Here is a 19362-nt window from a genome sequence, read left to right as displayed (position 1 = left end):
CAGTAGCCTGAAGATAAATCCATGGAACAGTGGTTCTTAGCTGGCTAACTCTCCAGGTTGCCAACCTGTTGGTACTAGGTTGAATTGTCCCACGCACCTGTTTCTAGCAGGGTTTATTTTTTTTAGAAAAATATATGTCCTCATATATACATAAGTTATATATGTGATGGGCTGGTTAGTAGTGATTTGGCCCAGGGGTTTTGAAGGGGTAAAAAATGATTGGAGAGCTTGGGATTCCCTTTCCGCACCAATCAGGCCCCAGAGACTTATCCTCCATGTCACCTGGTTGGCCCCTTGGGTCACCTGGATGGGGAAAAAAGGGGGAGTGCAGCTGACTCAGGAGAGACCAGCAAGGAAGGAGTTTCAAAGAGCTGAGCCAGCAGGGCAGGAGCTGTTGCCCTAGAAGACCTTGAAGAAGTGGGAGCTGCAGGCAGCAGTTGGAGCCTCAGCAGCCCAGCATGCAGCTGGCAGGAGAGGCTCCCCACTGGGCTCCAGGATCCCCTAGAAGAGGCTGCAGCCAGCAGGAGAGGCTCCTCCGCTCCAGCAAGGATCTGAGCAATGACCTGAGAGGTTCCCAGCTCTGCTTCCAGCTTCTCCAATCAAAGGCCAGCAAGCTTAATGTGAGGCCAGGGCTCCGGGAAGGTCAAGACCCCTCGCAGGTTAGGCTAGCACTAGCAATGGTGGCTGTGTGGTAGTGTTTGTGCTTACTGCATGGGAGATCTGAGCTCAAGTCCTTGCTGGGATGACTTGGGGTGAATGAAGTCCCAGGGGGAAGTTCTTGTTGCTATGAAAAGGGGTCATTGTGTTTTCCTCTTTCCCCACCTCTAGGTACCTGGGCCCTATATTCCTTGTTATTTGACGTTTTGTATTTTGTGCCTTTTATATTTCTCCAACCAGTATTATTTGTTCTGTTTGTGTTTTATATTTTACTAACCTTGTCTTTTGTCAACTGGATGAATATGTCTATGATTATAAGTGTCTAACCTTTATTGAATCCTGCCCCCTCAGGGCATTGTTGTGTCCCCTATATGCCCTGGCTTATAGTGGTTATGTTCCCAGTACTCTCTCATTAAAAGGTATATGGTTAAGTCCCCATTAGTGATCTGGCTCTGCTCTATAGGGGGAGGAGGGTCCCTACATCTCCCACAGCGCTTGTGCACCTGCTCTGATCCCTTCGATTGCAGAGGGGGTACCCCTTGGAGTACTGCCCGGGTTACATATATATCTGTAACTTCTAGTAGCCTTTCATCACATACCTTCACTCACACCCCAAAACCCATAAACTCATTACAACACACAACTGCCCACTGGCCTCCCTACCCCAAACACAGTCCCTTAGTCCACTCTCCAGTTATGAGGTTTAAAGTCTCAGTTCATCCATTGTCACTGTTGTTCCTGCTGGAGGATCTGCAGCTGCTGTTGCTGCTGCTATCCTCATCACTGTCCTCCAATCTGGTTGTCTAGAGCCAGACTGGAAAGCAGCTGTGGCAAGAAGGGGTTCCCTGCCTGAGGCAGGAGTGCCTGCTTCTGCTGCAGCTGCTTCCTGGCCTGACTCCAAACATGCCTTGTGGAGAGGCAGACAGGACAGTTCTACCTGTTGGCAGTGGCGCTGACACTGCAACACCCTTGAAAAGATCTTTTGGTACTTTCATTGAGGACTACTGACCCATTATATCAAGATGTCCTGGACCCTTCACAAGGCCCTGCACAGCTCAGATCTTGTTAGTCCTGTTAGGTCTTTTAGTGTACCTATAACAGACTTCTCTGTGATATCCCTGTGATGTGTGGAACCTCTCAATCCCCGTGTGACAGCTGAAGTGAAGGAGTGCCAACAGGCACTGCCCAGGCGGGGCAGGATGTGAGATGGAGCTGCAAGCGGCTCATTTGCAGGGGTACGGGAATGAGGGGAGGGTGGCTGCTGCTGCTGCGTGCACTCCCGGGCAAGCATGGGGAAGGCATGCCCCCCTGGTCTGTGCACAGGTTGAGGGCGGGCTGCCACTGCAGGCTTTGCCCCAGGTGCTGAACTGTGTTGCTAGAGCAGTGGACAGACTCTCATTTCTTGCTGTTCATATTTTCCTAACAATTTGATTCTTCTATGTGGCCAAAAGACACTAATCCCCATTAGTCCAATTTGGTGCCATACTGAGGACAGCGCACCAATAACTTTTGCTTGTAAACTCTTTGTTCATAAGACATTTCCTACACGTCTCACAGAGCATCTAGTAATCTTTATTTGTATAGTTTAGACTTTAAGGCTTTTAGGGGCATAATATTTCCTTATTTGTATTATGTGGAGTGGAAAGCGTGTGAAGTGCTTAACATACAACAAAATAAGCTAATAAATCAGTAACTAAGTTTATATCATTGTCTTTCTACCTGGAGAATGATGTTCTGAACAACTGCACTTTTGTCTGGTTTCTTTCATCGCAGTCTGCAGTTGGCTGTACCAGAACGCATTATACAGCATAGCATCACTATTGTGATCCTAAAAAGATCATCGTTCCATGAAATTAATAAATAATTGGAGGTATTAGGCTTGAACTCTCACAGATAACATAAAATCTGGGCTTTTGTCCAAGCAATTTTATTTCACTATTTTCCATGTTTTCATATTATGTAGTCTTCTTAGTTCAATAAAATAATATAAAGATAATATAATAGTGTAAGATAATAGGCTTACAGGGCAAGGTATTTAAGATGTATAATGCACCTTTAGTTCCATGTAAGATGTCTTTATTACTAATATGACTTTGGTAAATTTTTATTTAAAAAAGATAGCAAGTTCAGTTGCTTTCCTATGCATGGTAAAAACACTAAAGCTTAGTCCGGGGTGGGCAATTATTTCAGATGGAGGGTTGCTTACCGAGTTTTGGCAAGCCATCAAAGGCCGCATAACAGGCAGCCAGGGGCAGATAAATTATTAATTTTCTAAATTGTTTAGGGGCCCCACGGGCCAGATAGAATGGCCTGGTGGGCCACATCTGGCCCCTGGGCCGCATTTTGCCCACCCCTGGCTTAGATGTTCATTACTTTTCTTGATTAATCCACTTGGACCCTAATCCTACATATATGCTGCCTATGTATATGTGCATATGTGTATGTACATGACATAGATGCTTAACTTTACTAAGGTGGCCTTAAAGATGAACCCTTTCACAGTCAGATGTAAAATGTTACTTTACTCTGGTGAGTTAAAATTTACCAGTGATAAAATGAAGCAACTCTTAGCTCCCTGTAAAGTTCAAATGAGAATACGAAGTTGTGTCGCTGTTTTACAAGTACTGACAAAGCCCTGCTTGCTTGTAGAGATAATGACAGAGTTCATTCATGTTCTGTATAAACAAAATTGGCAAGCCACATTACAACCTGGAAAAAACTGGTTTGCAAAGAGTAGCTGGTTGTTTCTCAGGAGGAGGAAGATGGATTTGAAAGGATTTCTAATCAGGTACATTTATTCAGATCTCTTTTGTGGACACGTCCAGGTATTCCTGTCTATCCGTGTGGGTGCGAAGTCAATGCCAGGTGGGAGCTCTCTGGGGGCTAGAGAGTGGGGGACTCCCTTTCTTGGGCTCCCAGGTGCCAGGCGATGCACCAGCACCACTTCCCCTTGCCCCGCAGAACTGGACGGGACATTTTACAAGTGACTGAACTGCAAAGTGTGATGCCCAAGAGGTGACACTGGGTGGAGGGCGCGTTGCCCCTCACGCAGCACAACCTCCCCCTCGGCAGCTGCCTCGTGCGGATACAAAGCGTTGCATGTGCCGTCAGGATCCTGCTGCCAAGCCGGGCTGCGCGCGGCGCGAGCGCACACGAGCAGTCGGGACGGACGCGGCCTCTCCCGCGGCCACGGGCGCTCAGGCGGGACGGGACGGAGCCCCAGGCGGCCGCCGCAGCGGGACTCGTAGTAAGTGCCGGCCCTGCGTGCTCCTCGGGCCGGGCCGGGCTCCCCCCGCGCGGCTGCGGCGGGGCCGGGCGGGCCCAGTGCGGGGCGGGCCCGGAGGGGAGTCTCCCGCCCCTCGCCTGGCGAGAACAAGCGGGGCATTGAGGCGGCCGCCCCGCCGCGGGCTCCGTCCCGCCTTCAAAAGCGGCCTCGGCCGCAGCGGCGGCGCAGCCATGCAGCCCCCGGCCCGTGCCCTGCGGCTGGCGCTCCGGCTCCTGCTGCTGCTGGCGGCCGCGCCGCTCCCCGCCCAGCGAGCCCCGCCGCCGCCGCCGCCGCCGCCGAGGTAAGGGCAGCCCCGCGGGAAGCGCTCCCCCACGGCGCGGCAGCCCAGCCCGGCCCCAGTGACACTTGGGCTCTTGGGGGAGGGGATGGGAGGGGGGTCTCCAAAAAAATTGGGCTGCCCACCACGCTGTCTTAATACAATCACAGACCCCCCCCCCGCCCCAGGCTATGACTTCAAGTCTTACAAGGGGGCTCTCATCTCTTGGGGGGGCGCGGCCCCCAGCTCCCCTGTAGTTTGAACCTGCCCCCAACCCCTGCCCATGTGGCCCACGGACTCGGAGCCACAGCCATGCCAGCCGGCCCCCCGGCTCTGAGATGCTGTAGCAGCATCACCCCCCTCACTGCCAAATCCCTGGCCCTGTTGGGACCCGCAGGGGCCTGATGCGGACACCCAGTGGGTGGCTGGAGGTGGTGTGGGGCCTGATCCTGCAGTGCTGGACCTAGGGAGGCAGTGTGGGCTCTGATCCAGCAACATGAGGCTGAGGGAGGCAGAGCAGGACTCCATGCCATGGCACAGCACTGATGGAGCTGCTGACCAGCCCTGTGCCACTAATCTGGTCCTTGGCCCTAAAAGGTTGAGCAGCACTATCCTAAGGCCACTGTCTAGCCCCTCTGCAAGGACTGGAATAGCTGCACCAGTTTTTGCAATGGGGTGCTGCTCCATTCACAAGCATGGTGGAGTGGGACCTCCAGTCCAGTGCAGGGTGCCTCAACTCAAAAAAAAAAAAGGTTGAGAGCCTCTGGACTAGGGAGTGGAGGTCTCACTGGTGGCACCTGAACCCAGCAGGCAGGCAAGTGATTGGACAAGAAGCAGAAAGCAGGGGCACCACCCCTCTCCCATACCACCCTTCTGCAGTACCCTACCAGCAGCTCCTGCCTTCAGGATAAGAGCCCAGGCTTGATAACTGTCCCGACATTCTATTAGCCAGCACCTGACAGGAAGCAGGGTGCTTCCAATTGGTACTTGTAATTAAATACTCACAAAGCATCACACTCTCACTCACTGGTGAAATCCATTCCAAGTGGGAGAGCACCAGCATTGCTGGGGCAAACTGCAAACAGTGCAAAGCCCCTAAAAGTAACCTCTTTTGTTTCCTAATGAAATAGAAACAAAAAGCATGGCATTGCTTGTGAAACCTAAACAGGTTTCTTATATCTCAAATTCTGGGTAGTTAAGTTAGTTCTTTGTTTTTGTTTTCCTTTATGGGCCATTTAAAATATATTTATGTATGCTATCTGTGTCTACTAGCAGCTCCCTCTCTCTCTACTACTACCACCTCTCTGCTACTAGCAAACAAGCTTGCCAGCAGTGGATTCATGTACTAAATAAGCCCCCAAGTCCTGATTGGGCATTTCACCATGTTCTTGCTTCGTCATTTAATAATAATAATAATTACATTTAATTAATTCATAATAATAACACAAGCTCTGTTTGGAGATCTCAAAGCATTTAATGGAAGTCAATTCTGTCAAGCATTTGAGCCTGAAGAACGTACTTAAAGTTAAGTGCTTTCATGAATCAATAATTTTATTATCCCTCAACATCCCTGAGCTAGCAAAATTAGTACCTATCATTTATCACCAGTGTAGTTCCAAAAGGATACTGTCATGTAGACACGAGCTGCATTGATGGTGACTTATCATAGAATCAGAGAAGTCGGGTTGGAAGGGACCTTGTAGATCTTCAAGTCCGACCCCCCGCCTGGGTGGGAGAGAAACTGGACTCAAATGAGTCCAGCCAGGTAGGCATCAAGCCTCTTCTTAAAGATCCCCAGGGTAGGAGCCAGCACCACTTCCCTTGGAAGTTGGTTCCAGATCCTTGCTGCCCTAACTGTGAAGTAGTTCTTGCGGATGTCTAGTCTAAACCTACTCTCCAATAATTTGTGTCCATTATTCCTTGTTATGCCAGGAGGCGCTAGGGGAAACTGTGTCTCCCCCAAACCCTTCTGGTCCCCCCTAGTGAGTTTATAGACAGTGACCAGGTCCCTGATGATTTTCCTAGTATAGACAGAATTAGTGAAGTGGCTTACTGTATTAACATATCAGCATTTAGAACAATGAGAGGGTAAATGTGACTTTTTTTTTTTATTATGACCAGGGCTTTTTTTTGTTGTTGATGATAAACTATACAAATAGCAGCATGCAAGTTAAGAGTTGAATGATCAGTTCTATCCCTGCCTACATCTTGCATTAATATGTACTGCACTATATTTTATGCGCTTTCTAATGTTATCCAAACATGTTTTAAAGTCAGATGTACATTTCTGTACCAACATTTTAGCAGGTATCCCCATCACATTGTAAATGAAGTATCTTTAAAAATTAAGCTAGATTGTTGTCATTCCCAGGCCCAGTTTTACATGTGGAGGAGTTGTATCTGGAGAGTCCGGCTTTATTGGAAGTGAAGGATTCCCTGGAGTCTACCCTCCAAACAGCAAGTGTACTTGGAAAATCACAGTAAGAATTTTTAGTATCACAAAAATCGGTTTTGAAAATAATGGAGAGCCATTTGTCTCTAAACCTAAATTCTATATTTTCCTTATATATAAAAAGTAACACATTACTTCAATAATTAATTATTGAACTTACAGTACCAGGGTTACATTTAAAGTGATAAATAGTAGTAAAAATATGCAAAATAGAGATCTCACCTTTTTAATTAAGGAAGGAACAAAACTTTTCACTGTAATAAGATCAGGCATATATTTATATTTTGATAAAAATAAAAATAAAACAAACCTATTGAATACAAATCTTTTATCTACTAGTCATGATAGATATAATGGAGCAAGATTGTGAGAGTAAAACCCACTATCTTGTCATTTGAGGGAGAGAGATTGTAAAGCAAATCTTGAAAACAAGATTTGTTGTCAATATAATGTAGACAAGTTTGGAAAAAGCAAAGAGGTCAGAAAACTGTGTGTTACTCTGGTGTAATATGATGGTTGTTAATAACACCCTCCTGCTAGCCAACTCATCTTGAGTACTGCATGATGCAGATGCCACACAATGTTCAGTGATCAAGCAAGATGACAGAGCAATAATGGAAAAATGATGTTATATTTACCAAAGAGATGTTTTTAATATGTGAGGTTGAAATGAGGTTTTGAGCAATATACCCATGAATAATGCTTATAACCAAGTGAACACTTAAAAATCAAAACAGTAGAACTGAGTATCCGTTCAATGCTTATAAACCAGGAACTTCATAAATATATTTTAACAAGAAACACCTTACACTTCTTTATAAGTTTCTATTTTGAAGTTGTCACTAAAGATACTCAGAGTTCCAAGAATATGGTTTTTTTTTTTAAATTATGGATGAAATTAATGGAATAGGACAGTGGAGGCCAATCTTTATGGTAGAAGTAACACAAATTAGCCCTGCACCCTCCCCTGGTGCTGCTTCCATCCCCTTGCCTTGCCCAGTCTACTCCTTACCTGTCCAAGGCATGGGCACGGGCAAAGCCTCTTGCTGCCAAAGCCCTGTGGCCCATATCAGACCACAGCCGAGCTGGTTCAGCTATGGTCCTCAAGTGAATTGTGGGAAGACTTACCCGTTTTTCTGGTATACAGGGAGAATTACAGGAGGGCAATTAAGGATGGTTACCGCACAAGTGGTTAGCTTGTATTTCACAGTGAATATGGGTAGATTCCAGCTTGAGTGAAAGAAGTATCTGAATTCAAGTCTATAAAACCCCAAAGGCCTACTGCTAACCTCCCTGTAACAGGAGACCTATTCAGGGCCAATCTGTCATTGGCCCACCCACCCATTTCTGGGCCAAACGCCTGCCTCCTCACCTGCCATGCCTTGATGATATATAAATTAAGATATTAATTAGGCGGGAGGCTGCCCATTTCTTGCCCCAATGCCAGGGGGCGCTATCTGTGGCTCTGTTTCTCCCCTTCACCACAGCCCAAGCCTCGCAGATGGCATCCTCAGTTGTTATAGCATCACTGGGCCCACACTGGGCCCCAGAATCCTCCAATCCAGACCCCAACCAGATCCCTCCAATCAGATCCCTACTCCACCCTCATGTTGGGCTGCCTAGTTTCCTGAACTCTTTCCCCTCTCAGGTGTGGTCCCCCTGGGACCTTTGGCCACACAGGCCCTGGCCTTACCTCCAAGGCCAGTCGGAAACCCCAGGCCCTCAGCTCTGGTTATCCCTCGCAGTAGGCCCCTGGCCTTTTTGACCGTTCTGATCCTGACCCCAGCATTGACCAGTCAAGGGTATTCTAAGTCAGGCTTCTGAGTCGATAGCCTTACTTTCTAATCTGGGTCCACCTTCTTGACCCTACTGTGAGGTAACCCACCCAGTTGTGGGAGCTGGGGTTATTAAGGTGCCCCAACCCACCTTTCACTGGGGTGGGAACTGGTCTGGTATTTCCCAGAGGTTCCCGCACCACTAGGGGCCCCACCAAGCCACCCACTCTCAGCAGGGTGCAGTTTTAGGCCATGCCCAGGACCAGGAGCCTCCAAACCATCCTCTACAGCTCCTGCCCTTACCTCCAGGATCTTACATTCAGCCTTCCAGCCAGGTGATGTTACTACCTGGCCTGCCAGGGGGGAACTGCCCTGTTTATATAGGCAGCCAGAGATCTAAAATGGCTGCCACAATCAAGCAGCTGCTGGTTGCTTGGCTCAGCCCTTAAAGTAGCAGGCACCAACAGTGCCCTGCCACACTCTCATAAAAGAACTTCATGTGGAGGCAGAAGGCAGTACTGCATTATTAAGACCTGGAATTATTCTGCAGTACAGAAATATCATAAATTATAATCATCAGCAGAAATATCATAAAAATTTAAAGGCCTCTACAATTAGCAGAAGGTGATGAGCATCCTTTGCCCTGTCTCTTATAGCTAAGGAGTCCCCCTTACAGGACACACAGGACACATGGAAAGATCTGATTGAAAACTAGAACAGACCACTGTTTTGTTCTCCTTGTGGGTTAAGAAAGGTAGGGAAGTACTTTTTTCTCAACCAGATAATCCCAGATTTCTCTAGGAGAAATCCAAAGTTAACTGAACAAGGAGGACAGGTGAACAACTTAAGAATAGTGCAGAACAACAATTCAGCAGTGGAATCGCTTTAGAAAATGTTGTGGGTAATATAACATTTAATACAGCATGCAGGTAGCATTAAAGTTTTCCACAATTAGCTTTCTAAAGCTAGAAGACTCGCTCCAACTTCATTATGGTTCTGTAATTTCGTGAGCCTGGGGCTTATACTCTTGGCTTAAAAAACAGCTTTGCTATTCTAAGAACTCTAAGAAGCATTCAGCACATGTTTGTGGTTATATGACAATCCTGGCAAAGCACTCAGAAGCTTTTAGTTGGCATTGCTAAGCTGTCATCTATATTGTTATTTCCTCTCCTGTGGCTTTTTGTATAGCATCATCCATGATACATCACATCCATTTACTTTTAAAATTATATAAATCCTTTTGAGGCATAAGCTGAATGATTTGAGAAGTTGGATTGCTGTTCTGTGTCTTTCTGGTAAACCAATCACTTACAAAATCCAACATGTGTACTGTGCAAAAATAATGTTCAAAACTGTCGGAGTTATGCAAGATGATATTTTTGTAGACCCAGTAGGCGAATTCCAATATATGTTTGCTGACAATAAGAAGCGTTTGAAAAATCCAGTCATCAGTGCATCTGGAAATTTATCCTAGGGAATGGAATGTCTAATGTCAATTTCTTCAGATTTTAAGTAGTCATTAAAGGAAAAAAAAGCATAACTTAACAGCTGTTTCTTTCAACTATGAACTGATACATTGCTTAGAATGAGGGTGAAGTGTTAAATTTAATCAGAACCCAGAAGGTCTTTCAAATATAGTCTAGGGATAGCATCCTGGTAGGAATCAAAATATATTCTCAGCAATTTGAAAGGACTGGAGCAGGGGATGGGGACTGGACACAGGGACTGTACTTTTTATCAGGAGGTTACTCCTGGACCCAAGTCAATGCATCTTTCCAATTAATTTTGGGATAACACATTTAATCGTCTTGTTGGCAGGGAGATGGTAAATGTTTCAAGTCTGATCATAAAGTCTGTGCGAAGTGTGTTCAAGTGACCCACAACACCATTATGGCTAAGTGTTCAACTAGCATTGTTTGGCATTAACACCTGTTTTGAGAAGTTTTATGGGAAGTTTTATTATTCAGCCAAAATATTTGCTCAGTATAAAATTTGGCACAGACAACTTCTTTTTATTCCAAAAGACTAAACTAGATGTTAAGGAAGAGCAAGATGTACTGAGAACTTTCCCAAGAAGCTAGGAGAGGTACACTCATGACCAGACTGTTTAAATATGAACAACAATTCATACATGTGGGTGCTTTATTCAGAACAAGGAGTCCTAATTATTTTAAATAAGTGAACCATGCTTCCATTATTAGTTTTAGTACAAAAATAACCAACAGTCCTATTTTGCTATGTGCTGTATATGTAAAATTAAGGTATTCTACCCCAAAGCATTTGTAGTCTACAGATACATAAAAGGAATAGACAAACTTCTATGAATTTAGTATCATAGTATTCATGTAAATGTTAACTGGGTTAATGGTAATGTTGAGGTGCTGTGGAAGCCATGGTGGTCCAGCAAAAATGCAAGAGGCAAGATTTCTTGTGAGATCTGAGGAAGTGGTACCCAAAAGCTCCTCTATGCAGTTGGTCCAGTAAAGGATATCATCCACAACAAACCTGGTTAACATTTGCATCTCACTAGATGCTGAGGGGGCATCCACACATGCAAGCACATGCACTTGCAGCAGCTCAGATAGAAGTGGTGCAGATTTGAGCTCATGTGCCTGAACACGCACTTTGGTGTGGGGCAAATTGTGCCACTTGGGGCAAAATAACTCTGCCTGGCTCCTCCTGGATCTGCAGCCAGGGGGAGCTAGAGCCTAGGGCCTACATCTGTGCTTTTCCCAGTAGTATAAAAAATCTGCCCTGTCCTGACCCCATCAGTACAAAAAGCTGCCCTGTCAAGTAGCTCAGGACTACTCACTCTCAGGAGTTTCTGGGGCCCAACCAATTGGTACCTGGGGACACTACCCCTTGTGCCAGCTGGACTGCTGAAGCAGCCCTGAGAGTTCCCTGCACCCTTTACCCACTGCAGCAGCCTGGCTGTGACCTGCTGCGCACCTGCCAAACCCAGATGGGGACTGCACAGCCAGTAGAGGCATCTGCCCCTCTGGGCCAGCTGCCAGTGGGCTGTGGCTGCAGATTTGGCCTTTGTGCGGCACTACTGCAATGTGTGCCCCTTGCCTGGCCGTGTGGGCAGCTATCGCCCAGAAGAGGTTCCCAGTGTGGTGGCCTGCTTTGACCTGTCAAAGCATGTTCTCCTGGCCTCTTGGCCAGGAGGTCAGCCACAGCCAGCTGGGTACAAGGTGCCAGCTCTGAGCAGGCTCCTCTGCCTGGGTCCTGCCACTTGCCTCCCTAGCAGGAATTCTGGTGTTCCCTATTTGAAAACTGAAAAATCCCTGATAAAAAAATCCAAAAGTTGCTCTGTAAAATCCCCCAAAATCCATGTTCCTCCACAATTAAAACAAAAGACTACTATATATATAGAGAGAAAGCAAGCAAGTGAGAGACAGCAATCAGTTGGGCAGTGTTTTATTGATATATCTATAGTGTTAAAGCAATTTGGAAGACTACCGGTGTCTCTATTGTCATAATAAAATGAATTCTAAATGCCTGTATGTTTTGCTCTTTGCCTTTGGTTTTCTTACCATAGAGCAGTTAGAGCTCCCTGTGACCTCTTCACTAACCAGGATGTGGGGACAGCAATCCCTGCAACCACAGCTCCTGCCAGCAGGTTTCATCCTGTCTGGCAGCTGGGCACACAGGGGTTTAAAGCTGCTGCACCTGGGCGGGTACTGAACCATGCCAGAAGAGCAGTTCTCCTGCAATATGGTTCAGGAAAACTGCCTTCTTGGACACTGAACCAGTCTGCAAGTGGACAGATGTTCCTTTTTCATTCTGGAAATGCAGGTCCATGCCTGTAGTAGCTCAGGCAGGAAGCCCAGGGGTGCTAGAGCAGCCCTCATTTCCCTTCCACAGGAAAACTGAGCTGAACCAGGGGACATGGGGGGCAGGGCCTGGGCAGGGCTGAGTAAAACAGAGAAGGGGTTTAAATCTGAACCTTGGCCTGCAGGGTTTAGAGGGTGGGAGAAGAGGGAGCTTGGCCAGACTGCTGTGGCACAGGAGGAAGAAGAGGGGAGAGCCCTGTTTGCCCCAGTGACAGCCAGAAGTGGTGTGGGGAGGAAAGAGTCCTCCTCTGGGGCTGGGAAGCCTGGCATAGAGCCCCCTTCCCCACTCCATGGCTGCGGGGGAGGAGCAGGGTGAAGAGTCCCCCTCCAGGGCTGGGCAGCCTTGCAGAGCTCCCCTCCCCACCCCGTGGTGGAGGGCAGGAAGGAGGAGCAGGAGTCCCTCTCCAGTGCCGCACAGAGCCACTCCCTCCCCACCCTGGGGGGAGGAGAAGGAGGGGAAAAAGTCCCCCCCCAGCACAGAATAGAGTCTCAGGATGGCCCTGTTAAGGTGAAGGGGACAGGGAGAAGGGTTAATTCCTCCCTCTGTCCCTTCTGCCCTGTAGCCAGGGTCTGCCAGCCCTAGGGGCCACTGCCTCAGCCCTCTCCCCGCTGCTCCCCAGCAGACAGGCAGACCCCAGCTGCAGCGGGAAGGAGGGCAGAATTAACTCTCTCTCTGTCCACTGTGCCTTAACTGGGCCATGCTGGTTGGTGTCTCACCAGGTCCCGTCCCTGCTTGGGCTAGAGAGCAGAGGGGCGGGACCAACCTGCTCTGGAGCAGAGAGCAGAGTCCCACCCAGAGAGCATGCTGAGATGATGGAGGACTTTGGTTTAACTTAAACTAGGAAGGAGTCTGGGACAGACATTGCATAAACCAGTTTGAGCTCAGTCAATTATGTCTGATACTGCATTCAACCAGGTTTATCTCAAACCGGTTTTGGCCATTTTGAAACTGGTTTATGTGCACTGAATGTCTATTCTGTTACTTGTTTAAATCAGTTTCTGATCCTTAAACCGGTTTGTGTAATGTCTGTCCCTATGAAGTCTGCAGAGTATTAAAGCTCTAATCCTGATGTGCAGTCAGCGCAAGCAGACTCTTGTACATGGGCCAAACCATGAAGCTCCTCACAGTCATGAAGGTCTGCAAACACAGACCCAATTTAAGGATGCATGGAGTCAAACTGAAAACCTTTAAAATGACAAGCGTAGTACTGATAGTCCTGCAAATTACTGAAATGTAAAAAAACAAAAAAAAGCCCCTCCAAAACCCAAACAAATTAGAATTTTAGATTTTACTGTCAATCACAATGGTTCTCAACCTTTGTAGACCCAAGGCACCCTTCATTATACTCAAGGAAAAAATCAGATCTTAGTTTTCACTCACTTTCTGACTACAGAAAAATAATAGAACAATTCTTCTGTTGCAAAGAGCACAGCAGCTCAGAATGTTTTTAATGCTATGGATTCCTATTTGAAATCTCTGGGTTTGATTTATGAATCATGTTTGCAGACCTAACAGTGCTGACATTGTGTGGCAAATGGCCTCACCCCTGAAAGGATTTCAGGATGCCTTGGATGAGAATCATTAGTCTATCAGGTCTTTAGTTTAATTTCCCCTTTCCCCATGCACAAAATTACACTCTCAAAGTTGTATTTCAGTTGAGCAAGGAGATTAACTTATTTTAAGTAATAGCCTAACCCTCCATTTTCTCATCTACTCTAACCCCCATCTTATATTGTTGTTCTTACACACGGAAGTCGCATTGGGTAATCCCAGGTATACAAGCAATATAGGTTGTTTTGAGCCTTGCAGTGGTGAGCATGCGGGGAGCAAATTGCTAGGTCACTCTTCACTCCCATGCTCAGAGAACAGCTAAGATGAACAAAGACACTCAGTTCCTCTCAGCACAGGCAAAAAGATGGTGAGAAAGAGGAACCAGGACTCTGTCCCTGCACATTCACCAGCTAGCAGAGCTGGCCAGGCACAACTGCAAGAATAAGCTAACGCCCTAAAAATGGTAGACATCATGTACTTTCCTGCCACAGGAGAAATAGGAAAAAATGGTGACTAAGCCACAGTTCCTTCCAAGTGTTCCTCTGAGGCATCCCAGCCTCTCGCTGCCCCATGCTCAGGGCCGAGCCCAAAGTCTCAGTCTAGGCCAAAGTAAACGAGACTGAGTCATGTTGGCCCTTCTTGTATCAGAAGCTCAGGGGAAATAGTGTTGTTGCATGTTTATCTTCTGGCATTTTAAAAAAGTTTTAACATCCATTACTTTTCAAGCTTTCAAGACAGATTCGTTGTATAGAGTGATGTATGTATTAGTAGTTTCATGAGATGCCAATAGTTAGGGTGGGCTTCTGTGAGCTCTGCATAGGACGGTTGCAGTACTGAGTTGTTAGTTATTTTTAAAATGTATCGGCTGCCCACCAGTCTGTGTTCAAGTTGCGCAATATGTGGTAAATTTGTTTTCCAGAAATGTTTTACAGCTAGTTTAATTTTGTAGAACATGTTTGCTATTTTAATAAATACTAACAAATTCTCTGTCTAAGGGCCCAGCCCCTCAGCCTCTACTCATAAGAGTTCCAGTGATTTCAATAAGCCCTTACATGCCAGTAATCAAGGGTTAGATTAGGCTCTGCATTTGAAAATTAATGATCACACCAGTTTTAAAATTTCTGTTTTTGATGACATCTTCCTACAGAAACAAGTAGTTTAGAAACAGTTTTTCAGATTAGTGAAAGTTGGGGAGATCAAAAGGTTTTCTTAAAGTCTATGAAGAACTGTCAAACCTCACAGACACAGGCCACATTCTAATACATTACAGAATATCTGGTGCAGGCCAAATTTAGTTTACACAGCAAAAATGCAAGATTTCATGCTACATAACATCCTTGTAACTAGCATTTTGCCTTCATAATAAGGCATCTGGGAATAAGTAATGATTAGTAAGACTAGAAATGCATCTAGGGTAGTCTACTCTCTCAAAATTCTATTTGTTGCAGTTCTTTTGCAGCAGGTTCTAATCTGTGATCAACAGGGCTCACAGGTTAGTTGTTCAAATTAAGCCATCCTAGAGTCATATTGTCCTTGCCTTCTTTGTGGCACTGCCAAGAGGCTCTCTCTAGTTGTAGAGCTTTAGTAATTCTCTTAGGGCTGTTCAGCCCTAGGTGGCTTGGAAAGAGACACTCAGGGACAGATCCTCAGCAGCTATAAACAGTGGGAGTATATTTTAGTAGAATATAACATTTTATATCTGTTGAGTATCTTTCAGGAAACACTTCCTGCCCACAGCTTATTTGCAGGAGCTCTACCTGAGCCAGAAATACAACAACTGAGTACTGCAGGGTTCTTTGAGCTTCTCCCAAATCAGTTGACATACAGCATTAATGCGCCTTCACACATCTACATGTGCATTAAAGCACTTTACTTATTCATGCCTAAATTTGATACCAGCTTTTGCAGGTATCAAATTTAGGCATGAATAGGCTAAAATTGCCATTTTTAAGGTGCATTAAGGGTGCACGTGTGTAGACCTGCGCCCTTAATGCATCTTAAAAATGGCTAATGCACCTTAAATTGGCATGTGTAGATGTGTCCAGAGAATTCTTGTCTAGTGCTAGAGAGCTCCTTTTGAGTACCTTTTGATGCTGCATCCTTTCTTGAAGTATGGAAGCTTGCCTTTCATCATACTTTCTCCCTGCCTGCTTTGTTTTTGGACAGTATTGCTGGAGCTAGCCAGGATACTGTTTAACTAAAGATTTAATGCCACTACTAATTCAGCATTTCTTTGCTTTTGTAATTTTACTCACTGAAATTTTAAGATAGCTTACTTTGCTCCCATCCAGGCCTTGATCAAAATATCTTCAGTCTTATCTCTAAAATGTTTGAAATACTAGAATAAAAATATGGTCCTACCACATAAGCAGAAAGTTAGAGACTAATCATTTAAGACATTTTCTTAAATATGTACAATATTTAATGCTTGCTTTTTCCTTAGTATTTTTTTCACTTATTTTAAAGATAGTAGCCCAGAAAATAAAGTTACGACTCCTTTGGTTCAGTGACACTGATCTCAGCAGCCTGAGGTTTTGAAATGTTTTAATCAATAGCATTTTAAGTTTTTAATTAAATATTTTTAAATAATTAATTTTATTCTAATACAGTGAAAAAGATGACACATATAAACAAGGACAAATTATAGTTCTAGTAATCAGTACTTTAAAAATGTGCTGTCTATACTATTTTCCCTATATTATACCTTTTACAAAATGATTTACAATAGCTGTGTTTCATGCTGATTAAACAGACCTAAGGATTTCTCTCAAATAGCACTACCAATGTTTGGTCACATTACCTTGTCTTGGCTTCTAGCTTTGTTTTGTTTTGTCTAATATATGTAGTTGGCATACTTCGGTTTTCCTAGGTGAGCCTGGATGAATTCCATAGGTTTTGATGGAGTGACAGTTGTACTCAATTGAGAAAGTGTTAAGGAGGTGGGCTAGGAGATCTTTTACTGCTTCAGTGACTGTTTCAAATCAAACTAGGTCCTTCGACCTATCCCCACTTCCCAACTTCGGATAGATGGAATAGAATTTGGCCCTTAATTTTCTCTATCCAGAAACCTTCTGTATTTAACCAAAAAGTTAGGACAGCAAAATGTTAATGTTAGGATCCAGTAAGTGTCCAGGCACAGATTACCTTTATTATCAACTCTCCCCCTCTCCCCTCCCCATTTTTTTCCTTAAAAAAAAAGTCAGCAACACATGCTAATGGATTATTTAAACTCTCCAGCTAGTTTGTAGATTTATACATTCTTTATCTATACAAATGTTTCCATTGTATCTGTGAAGCAAGTTAGAGTTAATCTAGTAGTTTGTTGGGCAGTTTTAGCCTTAAATCTTCCATTTTTTTCTTTTTTAAATTAGTATTGTGTGTATTTCTATTAAAAGTGAGCAGCAAGTATTAAATCCTCTAAAATGAATGACTTAATATAAAGCTATGAATTTGAGGTGTAACCAGGGGAACAAAGGGCAGTTAACAGTTTCTTGTTATGTGAGCTAAATTTAAATTGTTTGGTTGAAGTTAAAAAATGGCACGCACCTTATCTAGATAGAGTTACCATAAAAGGACATGCGTGAGCATAATGTAAGTCTGAAGCCGAGATGGGATCTGATGGGAACACAATAGTAATCCACATTTGTCAAGGTACCACTTTGGGCAGAATGTTCTTTAGCAGGATGAAATATTGGCAAGTGAAAAGGATTAAACTTATTACCTTCATTATTTGTCCAAAAGGGTAAAAAAACCCTTAATTTGGGACATGGATAAGAAGAAGAGTTTGACAGGTGAATGAGGAGAGGGATTTGAAAATAGATGCACAAGTAACCAGAACAAATGATTGTTATAGATTTTTAAGATACATTACTCTTTCCCCTATAGGTCCCTGAAGGAAAGGTGGTAGTTCTTTCTTTTAGGTACATCGACTTGGAGAGTGACAATCTGTGCAGATATGACTTTGTAGATGTGTATAACGGCCATGCCAATGGACAGCGTCTTGGCAGGTTCTGTGGTACTTTCAAACCAGGTGCCCTTGTTGCCAGTGGCAATAAGATGTTGGTGCAAATGATTTCAGATGCCAATACAGCTGGAAATGGATTCATTGCCATGTTTTCTGCAGCAGAACCACATGAAAGAGGTAATTTATAGCTATATAAATTTTAAAGATCACACAGAGCTACATTAATGTTTAAAACTATGAGGGCAGAAGTACTGTATTTGTTTATCAGAATTAGATTTGCCCATGTTTTAGAAGATAAATAGCATATCCTTGGCACAGAAATAAAGGTCTCACTTATTATAGACAAGGATTACATACGTAAGTGATAAATTTAATTATTTTGGGTGTAGGAATAGTATGCCCTAGACTAGTCTGAGTGAAAATAGGGGGAAAATGTTTCTAAGAAAAAAGGGTTCTAAAAAGTATCAGTTTAGATATAATCCTGGTGCATTCCCCCTCCCCCAAAACAAACAAACAAAACAAAACAACAACCCAACACCACCAAAACAAAACAAAAAAAACCTATTTGTCCTGGGGTAGAAGGGTGTAAGTGTATAGGGTTTTATAATACACCAGTAGCTCTCATATAAGTCCTTATTCCTCTTTTAACCTGCTGTAATTTGATTTATTTTTTAACCCATTGAAGGCTAAGTGGTTGCAATTTTGTTTCCATTTACCATGCACACAGACAGTTAGCAGGAAGTAGAAATCCTTTTGCTTTGTGTTGTTTGTAGAGCTGTATACCTAGAGTGACAAAAACAAAGAAACACCCATTTTTTTAAGATAAGCTCCTGTGCACGCCCTGCAAAAGGGGTGGCATCTGCGGGTGGTTGCCACTCACCACCCCACTGCCGACACCACCAGTAGCGTCTGCAGGTGGGCAGCAATTCCCACTGGCCGCAGCTGCCAGCGGCACCTGAGGGTGGTTGCCGACCCCGATTGGTGCTTGCCGCTCCCCACCCCCGCCGCCAACAGTGCCAGCGGCATCTGTGGGAGCTCTCTGCTCACCTCCGCCGTGCTCCTGGCGCCGTGCTCCCACTGCCACCAGCATAGCCATGCCCCCCCCCAGCTGCTGGGGGCACACGCCATTCATGAAGAGTTCCTTAGCTCTTCTTCCCTCTCTGTTTACCAAGAAAATATATTCCCAGACTACACATGAAAACTAGACTGACAGAGAAAACAAGAAATCAAACCTATCCATCTAATACTAACATGAAGTTTGCAGAAAAATGGCAGTGTAGGATATGTAGCCTCTCCAAAGTAGACAGGGAAGACAGGCAAGGGATTAATGGTTTCCAAATCAGTCATTTGCAAAGACTTGCTCCATTGACAGAAAGCCCTAAATACAATGGAACTACCAGGATTATGCTGAATAAGATAGGAAGACTACAGAAGTGGTCTTTCACTTTATGATGTGTTACTCTGATGAAGCATGAAGTAGCCTTTTGATATCCAAACTCCCTTGTCTAACAGAGAAACCATCAGGGTATGCATCCTGACCACAACTCCAGAGGCTTCTGAAAGAGCTGTCATTGGGCACATCTA

General features: G+C 44.8%; 1 protein-coding gene across 1 annotated transcript in view; it reads left to right on the top strand.

The window, feature by feature from the left end:
- The first annotated feature begins 3962 nt into the window (after window positions 1-3962).
- PCOLCE2 (procollagen C-endopeptidase enhancer 2) overlaps window positions 3963-19362 on the top strand; it is a 40813-nt gene continuing 25413 nt past the window's right edge. Inside the window, exons 1-3 of the mRNA XM_090054299.1 lie at window positions 3963-4223; window positions 6571-6679; window positions 17700-17955. Coding sequence (XP_089910425.1) covers window positions 4114-4223; window positions 6571-6679; window positions 17700-17955 — 475 coding nt within the window. The 5' untranslated portion in view covers window positions 3963-4113. The remainder of the gene's footprint in view (window positions 4224-6570; window positions 6680-17699; window positions 17956-19362) is intronic.

This window comes from Crocodylus siamensis, chromosome 6 (genome assembly GCF_052110815.1).
Source record: "Crocodylus siamensis isolate JL-2025a chromosome 6, ASM5211081v1, whole genome shotgun sequence".
NCBI lineage: Eukaryota > Metazoa > Chordata > Crocodylia > Crocodylidae > Crocodylus > Crocodylus siamensis.
The sequence above is the reverse complement of the archived record's forward strand: the minus strand, read 5'-3'. Positions and strand labels throughout refer to the sequence as shown.